The 27,875-nt window shown below is 46.2% G+C and overlaps 2 protein-coding genes across 3 annotated transcripts in view; one reads left to right on the top strand and one right to left on the bottom strand.

Annotated features, from left to right (window-relative positions):
• Positions 1 to 12,259: 12,259 nt before the first annotated feature.
• Positions 12,260 to 15,171, top strand: GNMT (glycine N-methyltransferase). The gene is made up of 6 exons (XM_006881981.1): positions 12,260 to 12,465; positions 13,651 to 13,778; positions 14,201 to 14,317; positions 14,541 to 14,683; positions 14,796 to 14,917; positions 15,000 to 15,171. Exons 1-6 carry the CDS (start codon positions 12,260 to 12,262, stop codon positions 15,169 to 15,171), a joined length of 888 nt encoding a protein of 295 aa, XP_006882043.1.
• A 527-nt stretch (positions 15,172 to 15,698) lies between these two features.
• Positions 15,699 to 27,875, bottom strand: part of PEX6 (peroxisomal biogenesis factor 6) — a 14,901-nt gene continuing 2,724 nt past the window's right edge. For both annotated transcript variants that reach the window (XM_006881979.1, XM_006881980.1), the window contains exons 2-17: positions 26,535 to 26,698; positions 26,005 to 26,088; positions 20,591 to 20,693; positions 20,382 to 20,515; positions 19,822 to 19,933; positions 19,237 to 19,445; positions 18,649 to 18,844; positions 18,395 to 18,471; positions 18,165 to 18,297; positions 17,882 to 18,087; positions 17,672 to 17,733; positions 17,327 to 17,435; positions 16,561 to 16,677; positions 16,320 to 16,397; positions 16,048 to 16,187; positions 15,699 to 15,835 (exon numbers count right to left, since the gene is read on the bottom strand). In XM_006881979.1, coding sequence (XP_006882041.1) covers positions 15,699 to 15,835; positions 16,048 to 16,187; positions 16,320 to 16,397; positions 16,561 to 16,677; positions 17,327 to 17,435; positions 17,672 to 17,733; positions 17,882 to 18,087; positions 18,165 to 18,297; positions 18,395 to 18,471; positions 18,649 to 18,844; positions 19,237 to 19,445; positions 19,822 to 19,933; positions 20,382 to 20,515; positions 20,591 to 20,693; positions 26,005 to 26,088; positions 26,535 to 26,698 — 2,061 coding nt within the window. The remainder of the gene's footprint in view (positions 15,836 to 16,047; positions 16,188 to 16,319; positions 16,398 to 16,560; positions 16,678 to 17,326; positions 17,436 to 17,671; positions 17,734 to 17,881; positions 18,088 to 18,164; positions 18,298 to 18,394; positions 18,472 to 18,648; positions 18,845 to 19,236; positions 19,446 to 19,821; positions 19,934 to 20,381; positions 20,516 to 20,590; positions 20,694 to 26,004; positions 26,089 to 26,534; positions 26,699 to 27,875) is intronic.

Raw genomic sequence — 27,875 nt, 5'->3', positions numbered from 1 at the left:
GTATATTCCAAATAGTGGAATAGCTGGGTCATATAGAATTTCTATGTTCAGCTTTTTGAGGAAGTGCCAAACTGCCTTCCAGAAGGGTTGTACCATTCATCTTTTCATTTCTTAACTGCTGGTACCAAGGGTGTTGACAGTGGATCCAAGTAAGTTGAAACTGTCAGTAAGGTTAATCTCATACATTGTTGATATTCTCACAGGTATACATGAAGTATAAGACCAATGAAGCCACTGTTACCAGTGTTACAACCCATCTACATGGGGGATCTATTTTACACTCACTTAGCCAGACTTTCTTAGAGCAGATTGAGCTCTATGTGATAATCCAAAAATCCAATGATTCTTCTGATAGAGTTCATGCAAGTAGGTAGTTTCCCCTCCCAAGAACAACCAAGAGAACTTTTTGATATTTAGAATTCATCATTATTTGTTGAGTTTTCAAAAACCTCTTAATCATTAATGACTGGTAGTGATCGATGTGTATCTTTAAACGTATTTCTGAATCTTGTAAAGTTTTACTTATCCAATAAAAATGCTGCATGCAGGGAGCCCTGGTGGACTAGTGGCAAGAAGCTGAATTGCAACCCAAAAGGCTCGCAGTTCAACACCAGATTCTCTGCTGGAGGAGGAGGGTCAATCTTCTCCTGTACCAGTCGGATCTGATTTGACGGTACACACATTAATAAAGACAAAAGTAATAATTTTTTAAAAACGCTGCACACTGGATTATCCCATTTAACCAACAAAAATATACATACACTCCAGTGTTTGCATTTTGCAAACCTCACTCCAGTGAGGTTTCAGCTTCTAAAAAGTCTTTCATATCTTTTGTCTCACTGGAGATGAAAATGGAGGAAAGCGAGCCAAAAGTGGGGACTTTAGTACCACACACAGTCTCCAGGAGTGGGTATGTGTTTCTGGACCTGGGTTGCTGCGAGATAAAGCTCCACATCAGGGGAGACCAGAAAACGTAGAAGTTTCCAGGGAATGCTGGGTCTCCAGCTGCTGAAGTTACTTACTCTGTATCTGGCAGAGCTTCCCCAAAGCTGCCACCAGAGTTTGGACCTCTATCCACCCAAAATGTTAGAGAATAAAGCTGTCTGTTAAAATCATCCCCTTGAGGTATCTCTGATATAACAGCATGAGATCATTAAGACAGTACATTCAGTGTGTTCTAACTTTTCTGCTCATTCTTTTATAACGCCCTGACACATTGGCAGCATTGGCAAAAGACTGGCCTCTGCCCTCAGGAAAATCAATTTTGCAAATGTTACATGAAGAGTGAAGTACATGAAATGCAATTTCTTCACGGTTATGACTTTTAAGCTAGGAAATGTGATGGATTGCACGAGAGGTTTTCCAAATGTTGGAGGCAGGTAATTTAAAACAATGCTTAGAAGATCTGTGTGAGAAAGATCAGGAGTGGAATCTATAGACAAACTGAAAAGTCAAGCTAAATTTATTTCACAGAAAGTGCTGCTCAAATTTTATTATTCAGGTTATTTTTTTGCATGTTGTTTTAGATATATGATGTCTAAATAGGTTGCACTTTCCTTTGTTATCATATTTTGAGATAGTAACTGTTAAAAATGGATCAAATTGAGCAAAAAGTTCAAGTAAACCCCCAAAATTTGGTGGAGATCCAAACATTTTATTTCTTCATCAAAAGCTTATGCCACATCCAAGGATTATTATAATGACAGCAGCAATGTGTTGCCAAACAGCTTTCCAGTCCTGATGTTCGTCATGAATGTGTGTTTCCAGCTCATCAATTAAGCCAAGACCATGTCTCCAGGTTAAATTGTTGTTGTTGTTGTTAAGTGCCATCGAGTCATAGGCAAGTCATAGTGACCCTATGAACAAAAAACTGAACACTTGTATAACTTTCTTCACTTATCCAAGTTCATAGGATTTCCAGAGACAAGTTATTTCAGAAGTGGTACCACTCTTGCTTCCAAGCTTGTTTTAATCGGGGAGCTCCACCAAACACTATCTGCCATGGGTAACCATTATCACATTTGGCACATCAGGGTCACAGTGTTCAGCTTAACAGCAACCACAAGTTACCTCTGTACAGCAAATTGACAGACTAGTGCTATGCCACTTAGAAGAATGTTTGACCAAAAACAATAAAAACCAGGCCTGAGGGATGCAGATTAAAATCACCCACCTTTGGCTTAGTAGCATCACTTTCTGTCCATTAGGCCAACTGAGATCTCTCTATGTTGTTGTTGTTGTTGTTGTTGTTGTTGTTGTTAAATGCTGTCAAGTTGTAGGTGACTCATAGAGACTCAAAGACCTGAACACTTGTATAAGTTTCTTCATTTCTCTAAGTTCATAGACAGGTAAATCACTGCTAACAGAACTGTACTCATGCTTACCAACCACATTCAAGTCATACCAATTGCTAAATCCATCCATGTTGTTGTTGTTATGTGCCATCGAGTTGCTTGAGACTCATAGCGAACCTATGTACAAGAGCTCTATACACTCTTCTATCCTGTGCCAACTTAGCCATCTCAAATGCACTTTTTCCCACCGCTCCAGTCACAGAATCGATCCATCTCATCGAAGGTCTTCCTCTCCTTCGCCGCCCCTCCACTTTCCCAAACATGATGTCCCTCTCCAAGGACCAGTCCCTCCTTGCAACATGCCCAAAATATGTCAGACGAAGCTTCAGAATCCTTGACTCCAAGGAGCATTCTGGCTTCACCCTCTCCAGGACAAACCTGTTTGTTCTCCCAGCAGTCCATAGCAAACTGAAAATTAGATGACTTAGGATCCAATAGTTTGCAAACAAAATTATATACAGAGCTGAGTTATGGGGAATACAGTTGTCCTTCCCTCTTAGAATTTTCACCATTAGCTTTACAAGCTAGAAAAATATTCTGGCTATAGAACCTTGTAAACCATTCAGATCTTTACTACATGAAAACGGTCCACTGTGATGCTGGCAATAATTTATCCCTCCTTTTTTTAAATTTATTTACAAAATTCTAATACATTGTTTTTCAGACCAGATTCTTCCAATTTCCCTTACCCCTCCATCAAATTGTACAACCCCATGATTAATCCACCTTCTCCCTGCACATCCTCACCCTTCTGCTTCCACCCTACCCCCACTTAGATCCTCATATTCATTCTACAATCATAGTTTTATACAATATTTGTCCTTGTGGGACTGAGTCAATTCACTCAGCATAATGCTCTCCAGTCCCTCCCAAGTTAGGTAATAATCTACAAAATCATTGCTCCTGTGTGCTGTGTAGTATTCCATTGTGTGAATGTACCATAATTTCTCAATCCATTCAATTGTAGTTGGACATTCTGGACAGTTGCCATTATTTTGTGATGGTGAATAATGCTGCTATGAACATTTGTGTACAAGTCTTTGTTTTAGCCTCAGTTTTCATTTTCTCGGGGTATATTTCAAGCAGTGGAATAGCAGGGTCACATGGAATTTCTATGTTCAGCTTTTTGAGGAAGCATCAAACTGCCTTTCAGAATGATTATACCATTTTACAATAACTTATTCATCTTTTGACCCAATAATTTACATTATCAGGGGAAAAAATTACTCCACTAAATAGCATCTGCATTTCTGCTGCTTTATAGGGATTACAGAGGTAATAATTTCCAATTCGAACCTTGTTTCACTTTCTACATCATTCTCAGTTTTTCACCAAAGCAAGGCATGGATGTGGAATTCAGAATTTGGTTTTCACTCTTTGATCTGTTTGTCATACTGAGGTGACTGGTGTGTGCCAAGGATGCTGGAAGTGATGTCACTGGTATTTGAAATGCCACCCGGGTCACCCATGAACAGGTGTTACCAGAGCTTCCAGGGGAAGACAGATTAGTGAGAAATAAAGTGTAGGAACTTCAGAGTAAGATGCTGGAGCAGTCATCAACTTCTGAAATAACAGGCCCTCAAAAACTCTATGGATCTCTGGTGGCCTAGTGGCAAGGAACTGCAACTACAATCCCAGAGGCACGCAGTTCAAACCCACCAGATGCTCTGCCGGGGAAGGGGGAAGGAGGGACAATCTCCTCCTGTACCAGTCAGATCTGATTTGATGGTACACGCACACACAAAAATAATAATAAAAAAAACCTCTATGAATGATGGGTGAACATTGTTGGACACAGTGTGGGAAGATGAACTCTTCAGGAAGGCACTCGAAATGGGACTGAGGAAGAGCTGCCTCCTCAGAATAGAGTCTTTCATAATAGAATGGGTGATGTAAAGCTTTCCCCTAGTGAATGAATTTCACTTGTTGTTGTGGCAAGATTCAAAATAAGAAACAGCTACACCATACTGAATGAAATATCTCAGTCCCAAAAGGACAAATACTGCATAGCACCACTGTTATTAAGCTCTGACATGGGGGGTTGGGAGGAAATAGGATAATAGTGTATAAATAATGACCATTGCATTGGAACAGATGAAGGAAAGAATTGTCTAAAAGGAACATGTGATTATGCATTATACAAATGACAAGAGCCTAGAATAAGAGGTATATCATTGCAAAGAGGGCTGGGGTGGCAAGGAGGTAAGTAGTTGTGCAACAATGAATGAATATTTAAAAAAGAGAGAAGGGGAAGTGAGGGTGGGTAAAATGTGCAATAATGAATGAATGAAAAATCTAACTTCTCTGTAAATGTTTGTTAAAATAAAATTTTCTTTCAAAAACAAAAAATAATTGAGAAACAGCTGCTAATAGCCAATAGTAACTGGAACATGTTAGGTAAGAAGTATGACTCTAGAAAAATTGGAAACTGTTAAAAACAAAATGGAATGCACAAAGATTGACATCCAAGGCATTAATGAGCTGAGATGGACTTGCAGTGGCCATTTTTAACCAGACAATCACATGATCTGCTATTCTGGGGATGACAAATTGAAAAGGAATGGTGTGGCAATCATTATAAAAAAGAACAGCCTTTCAAGATCTGCACTGATCTTCCCTGTTCTCCAGAAGTCACAGCCATGAAGGTTGAGTTGTGCAGATTCAGCAGGTATAAGGTCTATCCTGAGAGGAACCAAAATGACAGCGGCAGGGAAAGCCACATGAGGAGCAGGGGCCACGTTGAAACAGGCCACCATAGCCCTACACAGCCCGCAGTTTATCTATACCTGAACAGTTAAACAGTTGACTACTGGTTTTCAGAATGGATTGAAGCTCAACATCAAAACGACAAAGATTCTTGGGGGAAAAATGGGTGAATCCTACGGCCACAGGCCACCGGCCACCCATCACCAAGCCTGCACCATGGCCAGAGCCCAGGGGTCTCCTCACCTGGACCGGGTGGTGGGGGCTTTCTTTGGTGAGGGGGAGTGCTGCCCGACACACACACACACACACACACACACACACACACCCAGGATTACCACCAGCCCCTGGGAGTGCTGCTGAGCCCCCAGGGTATGCTGCCTGGGCCTCAGGGAGAGCCACCTGGTGGGTATGAGGAATCTTATCTAAGCCACTTTCCTCCACCTCCTTCTCCAGTACATCTGTAAGTAACACCTCCAAAGCCCTTCTCTTTGTAACTCATAAGTTTGTTCTCTCTAGGTTTGTTCCCTTTCCTATAGGTAACCTGACCACTGAGTCTTGTTCCAGACCTGAACCCTGAGTCCAGTTCCAGAGACAAAGGGAAATATAACTTCTAGCTAAGAAAGTAAAGGAGGATGGATCCTCAAGTTTCAGCCAGCCACCCCAGCCCAACCCCTACACTGGACTCATCTTGGCAAACACTTTGCAGTCCAGAGGGCAGAAAAAGTTAGGAAAATATCTTCTAACCGAATAAGAAGGCATGCAGCTTCAACTCAGGACCACCAGTAAAGTATTAATGTGGGCTCCCCTCACCTTATCTCAATGCCCCTGTTCAACATGAAGCAGCCAGAGAGTCTGAGAGTCCATTCCCAAAAGAGAAACCCACAGATGAAAGAGACAATTTCTTTGTTAAAAAAAAATAAAATAAAATAAATCGTCACCATTACCCTGTCTTTTCTGGTCCTCACTGTATCTTTCTCATTTCCTTTGCCCACTCCCTCCATCCACCAAATTATGCAGCCCTGTGATTTCATCTCTGCCCATCCTCACTCTTCTGTTCCCAACCCTTACTCCTTGGAACCTCATACATGTTTTTTACAATTTAAAAAAAAAAAGTTAAAAAAAAGAAAATAAAATAAAGTTTTACCCTGGTCATGGGAGGCACTACACCAGGCTGGACCAAAGGGAAGGTGTTCCAATTTCTTAATGCAAAATGTGAGTTGGTATTCCTTTCCAAATGGAATCACGGCAGATAAATTGGACCGTTCTTTATAGAAGAAAACACATGAAGGGTCAATGGGAAGAAATGCAAAAAAAAGAACCTGCCATACAGTCAAATTCCAAAGCGTGGTGCATCTCTTGCTGATATGGATGGTCGGGAGGAATCAAAAGCCTGAAGTTGGAGATACTCAAGGAGAACAGGCTATCAGGCTGCCAAGGAAGCAAAAAAGGCTACACAAGCATCTAAAAAGACAGCAGTGGCTGCTCCTAAGGCTCCCACAAAAGCAGCGCCTGAACAAAAAACTGTGAAGCTGTGAGAGTTTCTTCTCTCTGAGCTGGTGGAAAATGCTAAGTTGGCATATGAGCCTTAAATAAAGATTAAAAGTAAATAATAACAAAAAATCTATACTGAAATACAATGCTATGGTGATAGGAAACTATCTATATCCATACAAGGAATTATTAATACCACCATTATTCAAACATATGCACCAACCACGAAAGCCGAAGATAAAGACGATAAGAATTTCTATCAGCTTTTGCAGTCTGAAATTGACCAAACATGCAGTCAAGATGCATTAGTAAAAATTGGTAAACAGAATGCAAATATTGGGAAATATGACAGAAATGAGGCCAGAGATCACATGATTGAATTTTGTACAATGAATGATATTTTTTTTAGAATTTTATCTGTTTTACTACAAGATGATGGAATTTGACATCATGTAATGTATTGTGTTTTCATCTAACTGATGGACTTAATTTCTAGTCTTTATTTATTTATTTTATACTAGTTTACTTACAAAGTTCGTATACATTGTTTTCCACAATGAGTTATTTATTGAAAATACTTACAATAACCCCAACCCATAAAGAGTAACTATATACTTGGAGTACATTTGATGGATTACCCAGGAATTGGATTGACTACATCTATGAAAAGAGATGTTGAAGAAGCTCAATATCAGCAGTCAAAACCAGGCCAGGAAAAAAAAAAAAACAACCACAACCAGGCCAGGTACTGACTATTCAAACAAATTGATGTTTAAGTTGAAGAAAATGAAAATAAGTCTGAAAGAACCAAAATATGACCTTAAGTGTATCCTACTGGAATTTAAAAACTGTTTCAAGCATAGATTTGAAGCATTGGACACAAATGAATTGTGGAATGATAGCAAGGTCATCAGCCATGAAGAAAGCAAAAGGTCATTACAAAGACACAGGAGAAAGAAAAAAACCAAAATGGATATCAGAAGAGACACTGAAACTTGGGCTGAAACCAAAAGAAATAAAAAAAAAGGAGGCAAAAAATGTTCAAGTAATGGAGTTGAAGAGATTTCAAAGTTCAAGAAGATTAAGCAAAACTATTTAAATGAAATGTGCAAGGAGTTAGAGTTTGAAAACCAAAAGGGAAGAACATACTCAGCCTTTCTCAAATTGAAAGAACTCATGAACAAATTCAAGCCTCGAGTTGCAATGTGGAGGGATTCTACAGGCAAAATCCTGAATGATGCCAGGAAGCATCAAAAGAAGATAGCAGAGTAATCCCAGAGGTACATGGTTCAAATACACCAAATGCTCTGCTGGAGAAGGAGGGGCAACCTCCTCCTTTACCAGTCAGATCCGATTTGACGGTACACTCACAAATAATAATAAAATAAAATTAAAAAAATAAAGAAGATAGTAGAAATACAGAGAGTCATGGTTGACACTGAACACACACCCTCTTGCCTTTGACTCAGAATTTACTTATATTTGGCTTCCAGTGGGTTTTCAGAGACTGTAAAGCACACGGGAGATTGCCCATTTTTCTTCTGAGGAGCAGCTGGTGGATTTGAACTACCCACCTTTGGGTGGAAAGCACAACTGCCTACCTAGTAGGCTCCAAGAGCTCCCTCTTGTAGAACTTAGTTCTATTATAACACACATGAGATCATCATATATTTCAATCAACTCATTTGCACCTTGTTACTAGTTTTATCAAAGCCTTTCTGAGTTGGATCCACACTGAATGACAATTTCCAAATGCAAGGATGGACAGAGATATCTAAATTTACAAATAATTCTGTCTTATGACCTGTTGATGAGATGACTCTGGTTACTATAAAGCTGACATTTCCCAATAACATCTGAGCCAAGAGAAAATTCAAGAGTGACCTTTCCACCTACTTTGGCATCCTGGATAAAAGCAAATGAAAAAGAAGACAATAGTAATATTACCCTAGTCTACTTTGTTGTTGTTGTTGTTGTTATGTGCCATCGAGTCGCTTGTGACTCATAGCAACCCTGTGTACAAGAGCTCTAAACGCTCTTCTATTCAAATATTTCACATTAAAATATTTCAGTTCAATTCAACACCGAGTCTCTTCCTTCTCATAGTGACCCTCCATTGTGTTTCTGAGGCTGCAAATCACAATGGGAAGAGACAGACCATAGTTCTCCCTGGAAGTCACTGCTAGATTTGAACTGCCCGAGCCTCATACATAGCCTCTGTGTTAGCAGTGCAACTCTTTAAGGACTAAACACTAGAGCTCCCTTCAGAGAGTAAAGTGACTGTCAAAGATTTTGTTTGGAACCAACCCAGCTCCAGCGGGTTTTCAGAGACAGTAAATCATATAAGAGGAGATGGTGCAACTTCTTACCACTAAGCTACCACAACTACTTAAGAGCTGTTCTACATGATCAATATAAGTCTGAAGGGCAGTGAGTTTGTGTTCTCCCAACCCTCACTCTTTGGATAAGTGGATTTTCTCCCAGAATATCTTGAAAAGATAACTTCAGCTTTAATGGGAACTCCTCACCACAATACCTTTCTAAGATTGCTGCTGAAGACCTATAGGATCTGTAGGGTCAGAGTGGGCACCAGGCACCTTTCCTTGGCAGGAACACAGCCACCTGAGACCGTCCTCATCCTAAAAACAGAAAGTTAAGAATGATTATTACAAAACAACCATGAGATATCATCTCACCCCAATAAGAATAGCAAAATTCAACAGAGCAACAAACAACAAATGCTGGCAAGGTTGCGGAGAAACTGGAACCCTTCTTCACTGTTGGTGGGAGTGTAAAATGGTGCAACCACTAGGGAAGGCAGTATGGCACTTTCTCAAAAAGTTGGAAATAAAATTATCATTTGACCCAGTAATTTCACTATTGGGAATATACCCTAAAGAAACCAGAACTGCCACCCAAGCAGATATATGCACACCCACGTTTATTGCTGCTTTGTTCACAATAGCAAAGAGTTGGAAACAACCCAAGTGCCCATCAACAAATGAACAGATAGAGAAGCTGTGGTATAGTCACATAATGGAATATTATGCAGCACTGGAAAATAAGGAACTACAATGAAACAAGGAAAAACATTGAAATATGATTAAAAAAATGGGTGTCTACAACCAGGAGAAGATAAAATAGATGAATGAGACCGTCTAAGAATCAAATCCCTATGCACATCCAAAAATTTCTTCAACAGGGTAAAAAGGGAAGCCACAGACTGGGGAAAAGTATTTGGGAATGACCTGTCAGATAAGGGACTTATATCTAGAATGTATAAAATACTTGAGCACCACAACAAGATAAAGGTAAATAATCCAATTGAAAAATGGGCACAGGATATGAACAGACACTTCACCAAAGAAGATATTCAGATGGCCAACAAGCACATGAAGAAATGTTCAAAATCCCTAGCTCTAAGAGAGATGCAAATCAAAACAACTATGCGATATCATCTCACCCCAGTCAGAATAGCAAAACTTAACAGAACAGCAAGCAACAAATGCTGGTGAGGTTGTGGACAAACTGGAACCCTTATTCACTGTTGGTGGGAGTGTAAAATGGTGCAACCACTGTGGAAGGCGGTATGGTGCTTTCTCAAAAAGTTGCAAATAGAGATACTGTTTGACCCAGAAATTCCACTACTGGGAATATATCCCAAAGAGACCATAATTGACATCCAAGCAAATATATGCACACCCATGTTTGTCACAGCTTTGTTCACAATAGAAAGGAGTTGGAAACAACCCAGGTGCCCATCAACAAAGGAATGGATAGAGAAGCTGTGGTATATTTATACAATGGAATACTATGCTGCATTGAAAAACAAGGAACTCATGCAATATTATTCAAAATAGCTGAGCCTGGAGGACATTATGCTGAGTGAAATATCTCAGTTGCAAAAGAACAAATACTGCATGGTGCCACTGCTGTAAAATGGGACTGACATCAGGGTTGGGATAAGACTGAGAAAAACTGGATAAATTGTGTATACTGCATTTAAACAGATGAGGGAAAGAATAATTTAAAAGCGATGTATGATAGGGTATTATGGTTATCACAAGAGTCCACAATTAAGGTTGCAATAGTGGAGTGTACTTGGGGCAGTGGGAGGGATGGGGGGGGATTGTATATCAAAGAAAGAATTTTTCTTTTACTTTTCAAAGAGAGGAGTGAACTGGGGCTGGGGGGGGGCGCAGGGGAGAGGGCTGGGCAGGGAGAAAATGAATGAATGGAAATCCAAAATCTCATTAAAAGTAGTAAAATAAAAAAATGGGTGACCATGGAGGACAATATGCTAAGTGAAATATTTCAGTCACGAAAAGACAAATACTTCATAATGCCACTGTAGTAAAACAAGGCTGATATGGGGTTGGGGGAAAACTAAGTAAAGAGTGGATAAATAATGTACACAGCATTGCAACAGATGAGGGAGAGAACTGTATAAAAGGAATATATGATTAGGTATTATTGGCATAACAAGAATCCAGAACAAGAGCTGCATAGTAAAGTGGATTGGAGGGAAAACTGTATAACAATGAAATTTTTTTTTTCCTCCAAAGAGAAAAGCAAACTGGAGTGGGGAGGGGAGCAGGGAGGAAAATGTGCAACAATGAATGAATGGAAATCCAAGTGTTCTATAAACTTTCATTAACATTTCAATTAAAATTATTAGTAGTGATTAAGAAGGATCTTTCATTATTAGTAATGATTAAGAAAGAGTAATAGTTAAAAAATATTAAGAATGATCTTTCAGATTCTTTCTGCTCTCAGATTCTGCAGCCACTAAGGGGCTTAGGGAAAGCGAGCCTCTTTTATTCTAAATTCCACAACTCTTTCGGAAGCGAGAACAAAGGCTGGTGAAGAAAGCTCTTCTCCACAGCTCAGACTTCGCTGCAAGGTATTGCCTTGGGGAATTCACCTCGGAACTGGCAGGATCTTGTCCTGCGAAGGGAAGCCTGGGAAGCGGAGGAAGGATGAACTTACTGTAAGCAAATCAAACGACTACGATATGAAGTGGCAACGAGCACAAGAAGAGCAGAAAATCAAGCTTCCCCACTCCTAACTCGCACTGCTTTCCCTGCGGGAATCTCCTTTACGGATGGTGGGTGAGAGAGGAATCGGAAGGCAGGCGCCAGGCTCCACCTTAGGTATCGAAGCGAAAAGCCTGATTCTCTTACTACACCGCGGGGCGCGGGGCGCGGGGCGCGGGGCGCGGGGATCTCTCCGCCCCTGGACTTGGGCGAACAAACTCTCTTCATTTCTCCCTGTCTGGGAAGAAGGGACCCTTGGCTGGACGTTCCTTCCTTAAGACATACTAGCACTTTCCTTCGCTGAGGACGATCCCCACATGTCCGCGAAGGCGTTCAGTTCTGTGGACTATGAAAGTGGACTTTTGGTTAGCTTTCTGCGCACTGTGGGCGTTAGCGGAGTGGGGCCGTTCTACCGGCCTCTCTCTCCTACACCCTCCCTCAGCCTCCTGGTGCCAGGTCGAGCGGGCAGAAGGGTCCTTCCCCGCCGTGGGAGTGCGCACAGGGCTGGGTCCTGGAGAGCCGGGTGTAGGACTGAAGAGGCCGCTCCCCCGGCTGCCGGAGCCCAGCAGGGGCGTGTCCCGAAGCTCACCTGCCATTGGCGGCGGGGCCGCAGCTGGCGAGCAGACGCGCTATAAGTGGCGAGCGAGTAGCCGGCGCTCGGCGCGGTGCAGGATGGTGGACAGCGTGTACCGAACCCGCTCCCTGGGGGTGGCGGCCGAGGGGCTCCCGGACCAGTACGCGGACGGGGAGGCGGCGCGCGTGTGGCAGCTCTACATCGGGGACACGCGCAGCCGCACGGCCGAGTACAAGGCCTGGCTGCTCGGGCTGCTGCGCCAGCACGGCTGCCAGCGGGTGCTCGACGTGGCCTGCGGCACCGGGTGAGCCCAGCGGCCGGTGGGGGACGCGGAGACCGAGCTGCAAGGCCTCAGCCGGGCACGTCGGGGCAGCGCTCACGGAGCCGGGCAGGGGCGGACAGCCAGGACTGGACGGGTACCTGTCCAGGCAGAAGCGGGCACAACGGAAGGAGGGCACAGGGTGGGGGGGAGTCCATCGGCGGAGGGGCGAGGAGCGGGAGCGTAAGGTGGGTGCCCCGGTGGGGGAAGCCAGGACCAACCTCACCACATCCAACGCTGGCTCTAGCCTTGCTCCTACGTGTTGCTTGGCCTTGGGCAATGTTAACAGTTAACATTTGTTCAACATTGACCTGTGCCAAGGGTGGTGTTTAGAGCTTTTGACAACATGCTCTTTGCAGTCTTACAAAACCCCATGAGGTAAGGGGTAATAACTCCATTCACAGCTGGGCACGCTGTGTCAGAAAGCTCCCGCATGTAGGGGAGAGGCAGTGTAAGCAGAGCAGCTGTGCAGAGACAGCCTCCCCCTATTTCTGTGCACTCTACTCACCCACTGCCCTCTGGTCAGAACCTACTTGTAACTAGCTGATACTCCACTTGGTTTCGAAGCCTGTAAATCCCACTGGAGGAAGTTGACCAGCTTTCTCTCCTAAAGCAACAAGTAGATTCAAAAAGGCCAGAGCGCTGTAGCTTCTAGGTTAGCACAACTTCCTATGGGCTAGGCCACCAGTGCTGCTGTACACAGGTTACTTGACTTTTCTGCACCTCACTTTCTCCATCTCTAAATGAGGACACCACCTCCTACCTCACTGGGCTGCACATTTGATCTAAATAGGTGCTGAAGAAAAAAGTCACTACCTGATAAGCAGATGTTGTTATGTACTGTGTGGCCAGAACGGACTGACTCATAGCTGACCTTCCAGCGGGTTTTCAGAGGCAGTAAATCACATGGGAGGAGATTGCCCGTCTTTCTCCCATGGATCAGCTGGTGGATTTGAACTGCTGGCCTTTGGGTTGGTAGCACAACTCCTTATGATGAAGCCACCCTATCAGTAGCTATGTGAGGTTATTTGAGATCAGCAGAGAAGGCTCAGGAAGGGGAAGCAGAGGCATGGATTCTGGCCCATGAGTGAGGTAGACAGCACAGAGCCCCATCCTTGTCCCGTGTTCCCTGACTGCTCTTTTCTGCCTCTTGTCCATGGCACTGTCCAGGGTGGATTCCATCATGCTGGTGGAAGAGGGCTTCAGTGTGACCAGCGTGGATGCCAGTGACAAGATGCTCAAGTATGCGCTCAAAGAGCGCTGGAACCGGCGGCACGAGCCTGCCTTCGACAAGTGGGGTACGGCAGGGCAGCCAAGCCGCCAGGGATGTTTCCTCCCTGCCCTGGGCTCTTTAGTCCTTGGGTGGGGTGTTTCTCCTAACCTGTCCACCCCTAAGGGAGGGCAGTAAGATCAGAGGAAAATTGACTGCCACTTCCCCACAACAGAAGCACCAGGAAAGGACTGGTGTAAAAAGCTGCCTTAAGTGTGATTACCCTTCCCACTCCACCCTACCCCCATGAATAAAAACTTAAAAGTTCTCCTCCCAATTCCAGCCTCCTCTATAAGAACTTTCCACGTCTGTAATGATCCTCCCCTCCTAATGGAATGAAGAATCCCTGTTTTGAAGAGGACCTGAGGCAGGACTGTGGTGGAGGTGGGTGCTGCTGGTACCATGTACACTTGTTGCCCTGATGCTTCTTCCCCCATTTTTGGCTCCCAGTTATTGAAGAGGCAAACTGGATGACTCTAGACAATGATGTGCCTCAGCCACCAGGAGGCGGCTTTGATGCTGTCATTTGCCTTGGGAACAGTTTTGCCCACTTGCCAGATAGCAAAGGTAAGAGGTGTGGCTGTGGGCATGGCCTCTGGCCTGAGCTACACCCCTTTCTCTAGGCCCCTCCCTTGGCCACCTGCTCGCCTGGAAAGCATTCTTTGCTTGATTCCCCACCCTGTCTCTGTCTTTGCACCAGCACCCGTTGGGGAGGGAAGAGATGGGAGGGAGCTAGATGCTGGAGGGGTCCTGAGCAGATAGGGCATCTCTGCCCCTACCTGGAGCTCAGGAGACCAGAGTGAGCACCGGCTGGCACTGAAGAACATCGCAAGCATGGTGCGGTCAGGGGGCCTGCTGGTCATCGACCACCGGAACTACGACCACATCCTCAGCACGGGCTGTGCCCCTCCAGGGAAGAACATCTACTACAAGGTGGACTCCCTTGGGGGTGGGAGGAAGGCTCAGAGTGGGAGGTACGATCCTGAGGTCTTGGGGTCCCACCATGAACTACTGAGGCTAATGACACCTGCACCATGGCCTGCAGAGTGACCTGACCAAGGACATCACGACATCAGTGCTGACAGTGAACAACAAAGCCCACATGGTGACCCTGGACTACACCGTCCAGGTGCCCGGAGCTGGGCAGGGCGGTTCTCCTGGCATGAGGTACCCACGTGGGCAGGCAGGGGCGTGAGGGGGAAGGAAGCTGGACCATCCGCCCTCACGGCCCCCTGGGGCTCCGTTGCAGTAAGTTCAGGCTCTCCTACTACCCACACTGCCTGGAGTCTTTCACGGAGTTGGTACGAGGAGCATTCGGGGGCAAGTGTCAGCACAGTGTCCTGGGTGACTTCAAGCCATACAAGCCAGGCCAGACCTACATCCCCTGCTACTTCATCCATGTGCTCAAGAGGACAGACTGAGTGCAGCCAAGATCCCACCAGCCCCGGCTCAGCCCTGGCAGCAGTGCAAAAAACCCAGGTGTGCGGAGAGGCCCAAGGCAGTTGGGTGCACTGAACCAACAATAAAGTCTGTGCCTTTTCAGCCTCCGCATGCCTTGTGTCTTGTGTCAGAAAGATCAACCCCACGTATTCCAAGGGTTTACTCCTCCCACCACCTGGCTCTGCACCGCCCCACCTAGGCACCAAATGACACCAGCAGGGGGCAGCATCCGCTTTATTTTCAGCCACCGATCTGGCTAACCCCCAGAAGTCCAGGTCTAGGACCTTCCTGGATAGGTCTTGGAGCCGGTCTGGGAACAGGGGCAGCTAGGCAGCCTCCTGAACTCTGGAAGGGATCCCAATGCCATCCTGCCCTAGAGGGATCTCCTGGAAGCCTTTAGGAGGCAAGCAGCAGCCCGAGGAAGACAGCCTCCTTTCCTCTCAGGTCTCTGCAGTCACCCTGAGGCTCCTGAGTCATCACGGGTGGGGTCTCAGGCTGCAGGAGGCTCCTAGCAGGCTGCAAACTTGCGCTGGATGCGCTTGTACCGGTTCAGCTCCTGCTCACTGACTGAGGGCTGCAGCCGGGCAGCAGCCGCCAGCAGGTCCTCCATGGTGAGCAGCAGGGCTGGGCTTCCCTGTTCGAGCCCTGGGAAGTGACAAGTGTTAGTCAAGGCCAGGATCCCCATCACAGCTGGGGAACAGAGGCTATGGTCTATGCCTAGGCAGGGAGGGCCTGGGGAAGGAGGCATCTTCCTGCCCAAAGGCCCCCAGAGGTCAGCAGCCCCTCCTCTAAAACCCAGAGCTGAATCTGTCCCCCACACCTTTGTGGTCAACTCTGGGGTTGGCCGAATAGCTTACCTTCCTCCAGGTCTCGAACTCTGCGTTTGAGGGCAGCTGTCATGGCGTCCGAGCACAGGGAGTAGAGGTCAGCACCTGTCAGCTGAGGAGGGCAGTGGTCCAGCACACTCACCAGGCTCACACAGGGCTCCAGCTTGAATCTGTGGTGGGCAGAAGGGGGGAAAGCCGACATCACAGCCAACATCACCTACTGCCCCTCGAAAACCAGCGATGAACAGCTGGTCCAAGCCCAGGCTCAAGCCCACAAGAACTCTTCCTCTAAGGGGGCATACTTGCGTGTGATGGCACTCAGAACCCGCAGCTGAGAGTTCCTGTCCTCGCTCACCCCCACAAACACCAGCTTGTCAAACCTTTAAGGGAAAATGGTAGGGAAGGTCAAGTTCCTCTCCCAGGAGGCAAGGCAGGCTCCCAGGGAGCCCAGTCAGAAGGGGTGGGAGAGGCCCAGAAGGGTCCAGGGGCAGATAGGTCCAAATGGGGAAGGCCTGGTGGGGGTGAGAAGTACAGAGTGCCCACCTGCCAGGCCGAAGCAGAGCAGGGTCTAAGAGGTCCGGCCTGTTGGTGGCTCCAATCACAAACACATCCTGTGTGCTGTGAAGGCCGTCCAGCTCGGCCAGGAGCTGAGACACGACCCTGGAAAGGAAGAGAAGGCTGGGGAGTCCTTGGTCCATCCCCAGACCTGCCCTCCTTGTCACCATTCTCAACAAGACTTTCTGTCCAGTTATGTGTATCCCTCCACGCGGGTCCCCATTCCCCCACACCTAACTCCACAGCCATCTTTAACCATCACTATGCAGCGGGCTTGAGCATGTCAGAGAGAGGAGTGTTCAGATCAGTTGCTCATAGGGTCGCTATGAGTAGTACTTGACTCAATGTCACCTAACAACATACAGTCTGAATAGGGTCACTATACTCCAGTATATTACGTGTTGATAGGGTCACCATGAGTCATACTCACAACAACAAAATACTGTCAGAAAGGAGCCCTGGTGGTGCAGTGTATGCATGTTGGGCTGCTAACCAAAAGGTCAGTGGTTTGAATGCACTAGCTGCCCTTCAAGAGAAAGCTAAGGCGGTGTTGTCCTATGAGGATTTACAGCCTCAGAAACCCGAGGGAGCACTGCCAAGAGTTCATTTCAACCCAACGGCAGTGGGTTCTTGTCTGTGTTATAGTGAGAGCTGGAAGACTAGGTAATGTGTACCTCTGGGCTCTGGTCTGGAGCTAGCCAGGACCTGTCTCTCATCCTGGACCCCAGACACCATCCCAGCTTAGAAGCCCCACCTGTCCATCACTCCTCCAGAGTCTCCACTTCGTCCTCGGTTTGGAGCCAAGGAGTCCAGTTCATCAAAGAAGATGATGCATGGAGCCGCAGCCCTGGCCCGAGCAAACACTGAGGGGAGAGAGGGCCCATGGAAGGAGGAGATGTGGAGTCAGGGCAGAAGAGGAAGGGAAGCAGGGATAAACCACTCCTCAGCAACACTCCCTCCAGTCACTAGACCCCACTGGGCAGGAACTCAGCTTGTGGGAGGAGGACTAGAAATGACCATGAGCAGCTTGGTGTCAGGGAGGCCCAGAAGAGAAGAGTTTGAGAAGGGCAGGAAGCCTGGGCCTGCCCTGCGTGCTCACCTTCCCGCACATTCTCCTCACTCTGGCCCACGTACATGTTGATGAGCTCTGGCCCCTTCACGCTGAGTGAAAGGATATGAGGCGTGAGACTCACCAGACAGACAGATGGAGATACATACACACTCTCTCTCTCTCTTTCTCTCTCTCTCAGGCTGCCCCTCCAGTCTGCTGTGACCCCCAACCCAGCCCTACAATCCCTCCCAGGGTCACCTGAGGAAGGTGAGGCTGCACTCGGTGGCCACAGCCTTGGCCAGGAGGGTCTTGCCAGTGCCAGGGGGCCCATAGAGCAAGAGGCCGGAGCGCCTGAGGCCCAGGCTCAGCACCTCAGGGTGCTCTAGAGGGAGCTGGATGGTCTCCAGAATCTCCTTCTTTGCCTCCTGCAGCCCACCCACATCCTGCCAGGACACGGCGGGGATCTAGAAGACAGGTGCACGCTAGGGGAAGTTCTGGTGAAGGGAGCTCCAGGTCCACCTCCAACATCCAGAGCCTCTACCTTGGGGGCGCCGATTGCTTGTGAGTGTGCTGCCTGCAGCTGCTCCAGGGCCTGCCCGAAGTCCTCTGCCAGGAGAGGGAAGCCAGCTGCACACAGCTCTTCCTCATCCTCCTCACTCCAGCTGCCTGCCAAACTGTGGGGAAAGCCAGCAGGCTGCAGGAAGGCCTCCTCATCGCCAGGATCCTGCTCCCTTCCTCACCAAGCCCAGCCAATACTACCTCCCTCCTCACCCTGAGTTCTTGATCCTGGTGCAGGCTGCCCGGCTGCTGTGAGTCAGAAGGGCATAAAGATCCCCCACCACGAAGCCCTGGGGGAACAGAGGGTAAGCAGGGTACAACAGGTACCAGGGCATGCTGGGGGGAGGTGGAAGGTGGTCTGCCTGCTAGCAGCAGAGACCTCTGTGTGGTTTGCAGGGTGGTGGGACGGAGTTCCTGGGACAAGGAGAACAGGCAGGTCCAGCCCCACAGCCGGCGCTCATACTCACAGCACACCGCCGTGCCAGCTGGGCCAGGTTCACCTCTTGGCCCATGGGGAGGTGGGCGGTGAGGGCCTGCAGGATGTGGAGGCGCTGCCCCTCTGACAGCACGGGCACCTCCAGCTCATGCAGGAATGCTGTCTGCACGTCAGCAGGCAGGTCCTGGGCCCGGCTTGTGGTCGCCACCACCATTAGAGGAGGATAGCTGCACAGAGAAGTGACACTGAAAACAAGGCCCTGGGCACTGCCTGGTCCTGAGGCTGGGCAGCAGCCATAGAGGGAAGGTGGGCACAGGTGAGCACCCCACATTCATAGATAAGGGTTCATAGGAATACTTTGTCAGAGGGAACCCATGTACATACATACGTGTGTGTACGTACGTATGTACGTACATATTCTCTCTCTCCCTCCCTCCCTCCCCTGAGATTCTTCTTCAAGCAATTCTTCAAGCCTAATGTTTCCTAAGGATGAGTCCACTTCCTCCTCTCTGGTGACCCTCAGGGTTGCCCATCAGGCAGTCAAAGGGCATTGAAGTGTGAGATAAAATGCAGAGAACTGGAACTCTCCCAGCTTTCAGGCCCAGTTCTGTATAAATACCTGGTGGAGGGGTCTTCATCAAGGAGGAGGTGACGAAGTGTGGCCACCACACGGGTGTCCTCACTGAGTCCCTCACGGTCCCAGCCCAGAAGGTCCACAGCAGTCAGCAGCAAAACTACAGGCCGGCAGCGCCTGGCCCGGGAGAAGGTGGCCTGCAACTTGGTCTCCACGGCCCCACTGCTGTCTGCACAGAGGCTGGAGCAGGGCACCTAGGAGGGGAGCCCCACAGGCCTGTGAGGACATGAGCAAGGACAGGAGTGACAGGGGCAACTCCTGAGATGCTTCAAGAACTGGCGGTTTCAGGATTTGGGGTGATGGCTCAGGAGTCCAGAGAATAGCACTAAGGCAGAAACAGATTTGACCAGTGCCCCTCCCTTAATCCCTGCCTTTTTTTAAAAAAGTCCCCATCTTCCCTAATGCTATTCTCTGGACTCAAGAATTGTCACAAATATTCTATTAATAGCTAAGCATCAAGGGAGTGTGTCTGGCTCACTCAGCCAAGGTATTGGGCCCGGACGGATCAAGAGATGGACAGGCTGCATCTGAGAGGGGAAGTAGTTGGGACAACTCTTCAGATTCCCTCACCTTCAGTAAATGGAGTCCAAGGCGGCTGCAAGCAGCAGTCACTGCTGTGGTCTTTCCACTGCCTGGGGGCCCCCGTAGGAGGACACTGCTAGTGCCTGTCAACAGGGCACCCCTGAAATAAAAAAAAGAGACCCTCATCTCCGCCACCAACCCAACCCTCAGCATACCCAGTGAAAAGGGGTCTCTGCATGTCTAAAGCAGACATCTGACTCCTCTCCCCCCAAAGTGCTGGCTTCCAGGACCGTCTCTCCTCTCCACAGGGAGGCCTTGTTTCCTGCTCCCGTCTGGAGCCCTGGCAGGGGTGCTGAACAGTCCAACACCCTTTTGTCATCACTGAATAATTTTCAGTGAAACCTTGGTCTTGATTGCACTGGAAGGAATTAGTAAGGTCTGCATTTGTTTACAGAAAGGATGTAGATGGGAGGTCAGGGCATTCTGATTCGAAGGAGGGCCTCCTCACCCCGCGGTAGCCAAGGCATCAGACACTAGTCTAGCTTGTTGCACCTCCAAGGACATTCTGGGTAGGCTTTCCTCACCCAAGGGGCTGCAGCCTCACTCACCCTGGCTGGAGCCGAGGCTTCAGGGTAGCACAGAGCTCAGACACCAAGGCCTCCATGCCTGGGGGAGACAAGCTGCTCCAAGGAGTATGTTCCCCTGCGGGCAGTCCTGGAACACAGCTCAGAGTAGCTCCCACCTGTGAAACGTGGGTGGCAGCTGTAGACCTGCTTCTACTCCTTTCCCCAGGATTACTCATAACCCAAGGCCTCACCATGTACAACGAGGTATGGGTGGTGTCAGCCAAGTAGGCACTGGCTGGCTTGTTGGGGGCTTCTCCAACTGCTCTCTTCACCTTAAAAAACATCTCCCGCCACCTGCAGGAAAGAAGCCCAATGAACATGTTCAGGGCCAACACATCCCGCTTCCCGAAGACAAAGCAGTGTTCTTACGGGCTGTGACCCTCTAGGTGGTTTCCAGAGGCTGTAAATCACAAGATCGCTCCCTTTCTCACATGGTGGACTTGGACTAGCTGTTTCAATCATGGAGGTGCTACTGTGAGAACAAACTCAGGAGGACAGAAAACATCCCCCAAGATGTGTTTGGATCCACAATCAACACCCTTGGTACGGGAAGTCAACAAATCAAAAAATGTTACACTGGAGAAGATCTGCTGTAAAAGACATTTCCAAGGGGCTAAGGGGAAATGGTGTCAATTTAAAGATCAAGGTGTGCCTGATTTAAGACATGGTCTTTTCAATTATTTGCTGTGCAAAGCTGGACAATGGATAAGGATGACAAATGAATTGATGACTTTGAATTGTGATGCTGGAGAAGAGTACTGAATATCCCACAAACTGCCTAAAGAATAAATACATCTTGGAGAAAGTGTAACCCAGTTTGCTCCTTGGAGGCACAGATAATGAAATTTAATCTCACATACTTTGAGCATGTCCTTGGAAAAGGGCATCATGCTTGTAAAAGTGGAGGGTCAGCAAAGGAAAGGAAGACATTCAACAGCATGGATTGACACAGTGACTGTGACAATGGGCTTGAGTGTATCAGAGATGATGTGGATGGCAGTGGATAGGGTAAGTTTTGGATCTTTGTTCACAGTCAAAATGAGTAGCACTTGATTTGATGGTATGTACCACTACCAACAACCCATATGGCTGTCTGTGGTGCACAAAAGCTGTCTGTCCCTCTGAACCCTCCATGGCTATCAGCGTGCCTTTGTGGGGTTGGGGTTGTATTTCAAGAGAAATAAACATCTCCTACTCACTCCAATGTGAGAAGTCACCGCAGCCCTGAATGGATCACTTCCCCTGGCTACAGAATAGTATCCCCCTCAAACACATACCCACCAAGGCCCCCTAAAACCTTCAGAAGGAAGAAATCTGTTGCAATTTTTTGGGTGTTTTTTTAATTTATTATTAATTTCAATGAAAATTTACAGAGGGGCTTTGGATTTCCATTCATTCATTGTTGCACTTTTCTCCCATCCCAACCCTTTCCCCTAGTACACTACCCTCTTGGAAAAGTAAAATAAAAATTATTTCATTGTTTTACAATCCCTCCCCCCAGGTCCACTCCACTATGCAGCTTTCGCTCTGGATTCCTGTCATGACAAAAAATATCTAATCACATATCCCTTTAAGACAGTTTTCTCCCTCATCTGTTTCAATGCAGTATACATTATTGAACCCATCTTTCTTAGTCTCCTCCCAACCCCAAGGTCAGTCCTATTTTACAACAGTGGCACCAGGCAGTATTTGTCCTTTTGTGACTTGAGATATTTCACTCAGCATAATGTCCTCCAGGATCACCCATTTTGAATAATATTGCATGAGTTCTTTGTTTTTCAATGCAGCGTAGTATTCCATTGTGTGAACATACCACAGCTTCTCTATCCATTTGTTTGTTGATGGGCACTTAGGTTGTTTCCAACTCCTTGCTATTGTGAACAGAGCCGCGATAAACACAGGTGTGCATGTATCTGCTTGGATGTCAGTTATGGTCTCTTCAGGATATATTCCCAGTAGTGGAAATTTCTGGGTCAAATGGTATCTCTATTTGCAACTTTTTGGGAAAGCGCCATACCACCTTCCACAGTGGTTGCACCAACATTTTTATAATCCACAAAATGGCAGGCAGATTCTGTAATAATTTGCCATCTAGATTTTACTCTATAATCACCTATGAAGCTTTTGAAAAATCAACACTTTTCACACATTATAGGATTTTATTTTTATGAAATATCCAGTATTGGCAAGCCTATAGATACAAAGTAGATTAGTGGTTGCCAGGGGCTACAGTAGGTAGGGAATAGGGAGTGGCTGCAAGCAAAGGGTTTTAGGGTGATGGAAATGTTCTGGAATCAGACAGTGACAGCTGTACAATGTTGTACTAAATCCAACTGAATTAAATACTTTAAAAAAATTATACACTTTAAAAGAATTTCTTTTAAGTTATGTTAATTATACTTCCGTTTTAGAAAACAGCATTTCTCCATTTTTTGGAAGGTAAAAAGGCCCAGGGAGCTCTGGTGGTTTAGTAGTAAGAAGTTGTACTGCCAACCCAAAGCATATGGTTCAAATCCACTAGCTGCTCTATGGGAGAAAGTGTCCTCCCATTACTGCCTCTAAAAACCTGCTGTAAGTCATGGGTCAGCTCTGACTCAACAGTAAACAGCAAAAACATAGGGCTCAATCTACCCCTATCTGCCTCAAAGTGTCTGAGATGGGTGTAAGTAACTATTGTGAAAAGCTCTTTCAGCTCAGGAACTAGATTTATTCTAATTACTGCCTGGGAAGAGGGTGAGTGGAAGGTTTCCAGATTTCCAGATAAAGACGAACTGCTAACTTTTCAGTCCTCAGGCACCAAGGCAAGATCAGAGGCAGACTGCAGCCCAGGCCTCTGCTTACACTGTCTCTCAGTCTCAAAGCTGCTTTTACTGGTAGCAGAGATGGGTAAGAGTGACCCAGGGTGGAGGAGGACGCATACTTGGCTGCTATTATGAAATGCTTAAGAGTTGTTACAACAGCAGTGATTGCAGTTAGAAAAAAAAAAGGGGGGGGGGAACTAGGTCCTTGCATTAATATGAGTGGGTCTACAAGCTAGAATCCCAACCAGGCCAAACATCTTGAGTCAAAGCACACAAGCGTGGAAGCACAGGAACCCAGGGGGGATAGCACTGGAGGGATCCAGGGGAGATTAACCTACCAGGTGGAGGCGGACTGCTCCCTAGAACCCAGGAGGACACTGTTAAAGAACACTTTTGTCTCTAACAGTGGGCCAGATGGGAAAGCGAAGTCAACTCCCATACAGGCTGGTCTGGGGAAGTATAATGGAGGTGAGGCAAATTGTTAAATTCTCTCATGAATTCAGTCCAATTTTTCTTTTCTTGGGACCTGCTCAGGGAATGAGTTATGCACTCAGAACCTAGAGAAGGGAGGCAGGTCTCTACACCTGGAAATAGAATAGCTTGGTTATCTGCCTCTAAGGGTGCCAGGGAGTCTTCTTTTGAAGTGCAATGGGTGGACACTCTGGGGTTTCCATACAGAAAGCTGGCTCACTGGCATTTGCTAACTTTAAGGTAAATGAGAGAGGCAGGGTGACTGAGAAGCATCAGTCTGGCATTCACTGGGCCCAGTTGTGGACTTGATTTAGGGAACTTCAGAGGTGCCATGGAGCACTACTGGACCCTTCATCTAGGCACCACAGCCCTGAGACCTGGAGACTTACTGGCCAGAGATTAGAGAACCAGGCTCTGAATACTGGCTCCAGCAGAATTAGGTGCTCCAAGTAAGGAACACTCCCTCCTTTTGGAAGAAGACTCAGGCTGGCTAGGTCTGACACTTTGGGTATGAAGGTTCTTATGCTTAAATTCCTGTAAGCAAGGTTCCACCTCACTTGAGATCTCTCTCAAAGTCGAAGTCTGAAAAGTTGTGTCCTTTCAATAAATGTCTATGGGAAATCAGCCCAGAACAGGAAAACTGGTTAAGATATGTTGTTGTTGTGTACCATCGGGTTGGAAATGACCCATATCTGACCATCTGCAGGGTTTTCAGAGGCAGTAAATCGCACAGGAGATGACTGCCCATCTTTCTCCCACGGAGCAACTATAAGATCTGAACTGTGTCCGCAGCGCAGCTCCTTACCACTAGGCCAGCAGAGCTCCCTTGGGTAGGCTATAGGATCATGCTATTCCCCCTTCACATAAGGCCAAAGCAGCCTCTCAATTGTTTGCCTCCTCATTTTATATGGCGTCTCTTCCCTGCTTGCAACTCTTGACTTAGTTATGAACTAGTTCTCACTCTGTTTAGGACGAGGGAAAAGAGGGAAGGCTGCTCAAGGGCAGCAGCAATCTTTTTATCCCCTTTCAGGAGATGTTATGTGGCTTCCAGTTGAACTGACTCAGAGCTGACCCCCAAGGGTTTTCAGAAGCTGTAAATTGCACAGAAGGAAACGGTCCATCCCTTGAAGCAGCTGGTGGATTTTAACTACCTGTCTTTGGGTTGGTGGTGCAGCTCCTTATCCACTAGTTCACCAGAGCTCCCCTTTTGGGAAACTGAAATGTATAACAACATATACACAATCCTCCAGTTAGAGAAGTCTAAGCCTGGGTCTCCATATTTTGAATATATGTGAGAAATGTATCGAACATATCTGAGCCCTGGGCTAAACACTGTGGATGAAAAGGTAAAGAACGAATTGCACTTTGCCCTAGGTCATCAAATTACTTTAAAAAAAAAAATCAAATAACTTTTTTTAAAAAATAAAATTACTCGGAGGGGGCAGGGAGAAAAGTGCAGCAAAGCAATGAATGGATGGAAATAAATTTAAAAAAAAAATCAGTGAAATCACACACACACACACAAAAGGCTAAAATTATGTTAGAAAATATAAAATAAAATTACTCCTCATCAACAAATGAATGGCTAGAGAAGCTGCGGTATATTCACAGAATGGAATACTATGCTGCATTGAAAAACAAGGACCTCATGAAATATACAAAATGGGTGACCCTGGAGGACATTATGCTGAGTGAAATATCTCAGTCACAAAAGGACAAATACTGCATAGTGCCACTGTTGTAAAGCAGGATGGACATTGGAGTTGTGGGGAACTAAGAGGTGATAAATAATGTATACTGCATTGAAACAGATGAGGGAGAGAACTGTTTAGGAGGAATATATGATTAGGTATTATTGTCATGACAAGAGTTCAGAATGAAAGCTGCATAGTGGAATGGACCAGGGGGGACTATATAACAATGAAATAATTTTTTTTTCTTTTCAAAGAGAAAAGTGAAGGAGGGCAGGGAGGAAAGTGTGTAACTATGAATGAATGGAAATCCAAAGTCTCTGTAAATTTTCATTAAAATAAATTTTTAAAAAATTCAAATTACTCTTAATGCTTTGCTTTACCTGGAAATGCCATACAGCAATCAACTGTATTAACACCTTCCAAAGGCAGCAGACCATGGTTCCTAACTTTAAGTCACATACCTGTTTGAGAATTTGAAGAAGGCATGGATCTTCTCCAAGAAAAATGTACACAACAAAGTGAAGTTCTTATATACACACTGTATACAATTTGGGGACTTGTGAATTCTTGGTTAAGAACCCCAGTGGCAAAAAAAAAAAAAAGAGAACCCCAGTGGCAGGACAGGAGGCAGCTGCATACCTGGGCAGTTTCTCTGGGCTTCCTTCCAGGACCTCTACTTGCCCAGCTGTTGGCACACACAGAATATCCCCTTCCTGGACTACCCTGCAACACAGCAGCAGCCCTATCAGCTCTCCACAGGTATCAAGAGCACAGTTCACCATGACTACCCCCAACACACAGGCTTAGATGCTTCCTATCCACCCAAATATCCCAAATAGGTCTCCATGGAACAAGTTAGGCCTAGACTGAGCTGGGGAAATGGTGAAAAGGCTGGAAAGAAGGATCAGAGAATACTTAAGAGCAAATCTTGGCTCTTCAGGGATCCATTCAGATCCAAGAGGTTTCTTAGTTTAGAAGATTCAAATTCATCTCATGGTTCAGATCTCTCTTCAATTGTCTGCCCGGTACACTAAGACGCTCCTATCCATAGTATTTTCCAAAATGTGGTTTTAGTCAGAAGTTTTGTGGTACTTTGGATCCAGGGCATGGGGCAGGAAGATAGCTACGAAGGTAGGATGCTATCTTCCTGATAAGGGTGGGAGGCTAACCTGGGAGTCTCGAAGTGTAGGTAAAGAACATGGTCATAATCTCCGCTGGTGTTGTAGTGAGGAGAGGACACAATCTGCACGTGCAGCTCCCTGGCAAATGGAGGCCCAGGCAGCACTGAGCAGCTTCCTTTGTCTTCAGAGGTGCTGGAACCATCCAAGTACCTCTAGTGGAGAAATAAACCACCACCTTAAAACTTTTCCCCAAAAAGTTAAGACTCTGCCCTGTCTCTTCACAGTTAGTTATCCTCCAGCCTCAGGGTAATACCTGAACATGGCTGACCTGAACACCTATACCTACAACACTGTCCTCTCAAACAGAAACACCCCCCTCTAAAAAGCATGAAGAAGAAATGTTACCTTGTTTTCTGACTCTGGCTCCAAAAAAATTTGCCAATAAAGCCTTCTGTGCATACCTTTCAGTTGGCCCAGAGCCAGTGAAATAGCAGAGACTTTGAATTCTCACGAGTTCTGAGTGACAAAAGATAGTCACTGGAATTAGTGGACTTTAATTGAGTTCAAGCTGTGGGAAGAGGACATGATCTTACTGAAGCTCAAAGAGTGAATTCAGCAGAAAGAAGAGTTCCAGGTCCTGTACTCCTGAAGCTTCTCCTCTGAGCAGGACATTCACACCCGCTCCCGTTCATGTACATCTTATACCTCTCTCCCTGACATTCCATAGTACTAGCGTGTCCATAGCCTACATTGTCCAATAGATTTTCCTGCAACAATAAGATTGTTCTACATTTACTGGGGAGGTCACTAAAGCAATCAAAGATCAGAATTTTAAGGTACATTTGGTTTTAATAAATTTAAATTTCAAAAGCTAAAATCGGGTCAATCATATTAAACAGGACAGCTCTAAATGACACATACAGGAACTCAATCATACACTAGACTACATTTGTTCCCTTAAACACAATTATCTTCTTGAAGATTTTTTTACTTTAATAGTATATAAATGTTCACTGATGTAGTTTGAAGAATTTTTTAAAAAATTTTATTTTTTTTAAATTTTTATTTATTTCATTATTTTTTGTGTGTACCGTCAAATCAGATCTGGTACAGGAGATTGCTCCTCCTAATCCAGCAGGGCATCTGGTGGATTCGAACCTGCATCTCTGAGATTGCAGTTGCAGCTTCTCACCACTAGGCCACCAGAGCTCACCTGAAGATTTTTTTTAAGATTAAGAAAAGATTAGAAAGTTACATCCCATTTTAAATAGTGAAACGGTATGTGAGGAAAAACTCAGAAATTTGTCTATTTCTATCAAAATGGCTTGCCTCCGGAAACTCTATGTACGAACAGTGCTCAGGCTGTTCGTTCATAAGGTTGTTATGAGT

The sequence above is a fragment of the Elephantulus edwardii genome, unplaced genomic scaffold (genome assembly GCF_000299155.1).
Source record: "Elephantulus edwardii isolate Elephantulus edwardi_28Jun2011 unplaced genomic scaffold, EleEdw1.0 scaffold00017, whole genome shotgun sequence".
Classification (NCBI taxonomy): Eukaryota; Metazoa; Chordata; class Mammalia; order Macroscelidea; family Macroscelididae; genus Elephantulus; species Elephantulus edwardii.
The sequence above is the reverse complement of the archived record's forward strand: the minus strand, read 5'-3'. Positions and strand labels throughout refer to the sequence as shown.

Bases quoted from the DNA above. Each gene is read 5' to 3' on its own strand.
- GNMT (XM_006881981.1), top strand. From the start codon at position 12,260: ATGGTGGACAGCGTGTACCGAACCCGCTCCCTGGGGGTGGCGGCCGAG. The intron at 13,779-14,200 runs GTACGGCAGGGC...TTTGGCTCCCAG, and splicing joins GCCTGCCTTCGACAAGTGGG to TTATTGAAGAGGCAAACTGG. The intron at 14,918-14,999 runs GTACCCACGTGG...GCTCCGTTGCAG, and splicing joins GGCGGTTCTCCTGGCATGAG to TAAGTTCAGGCTCTCCTACT.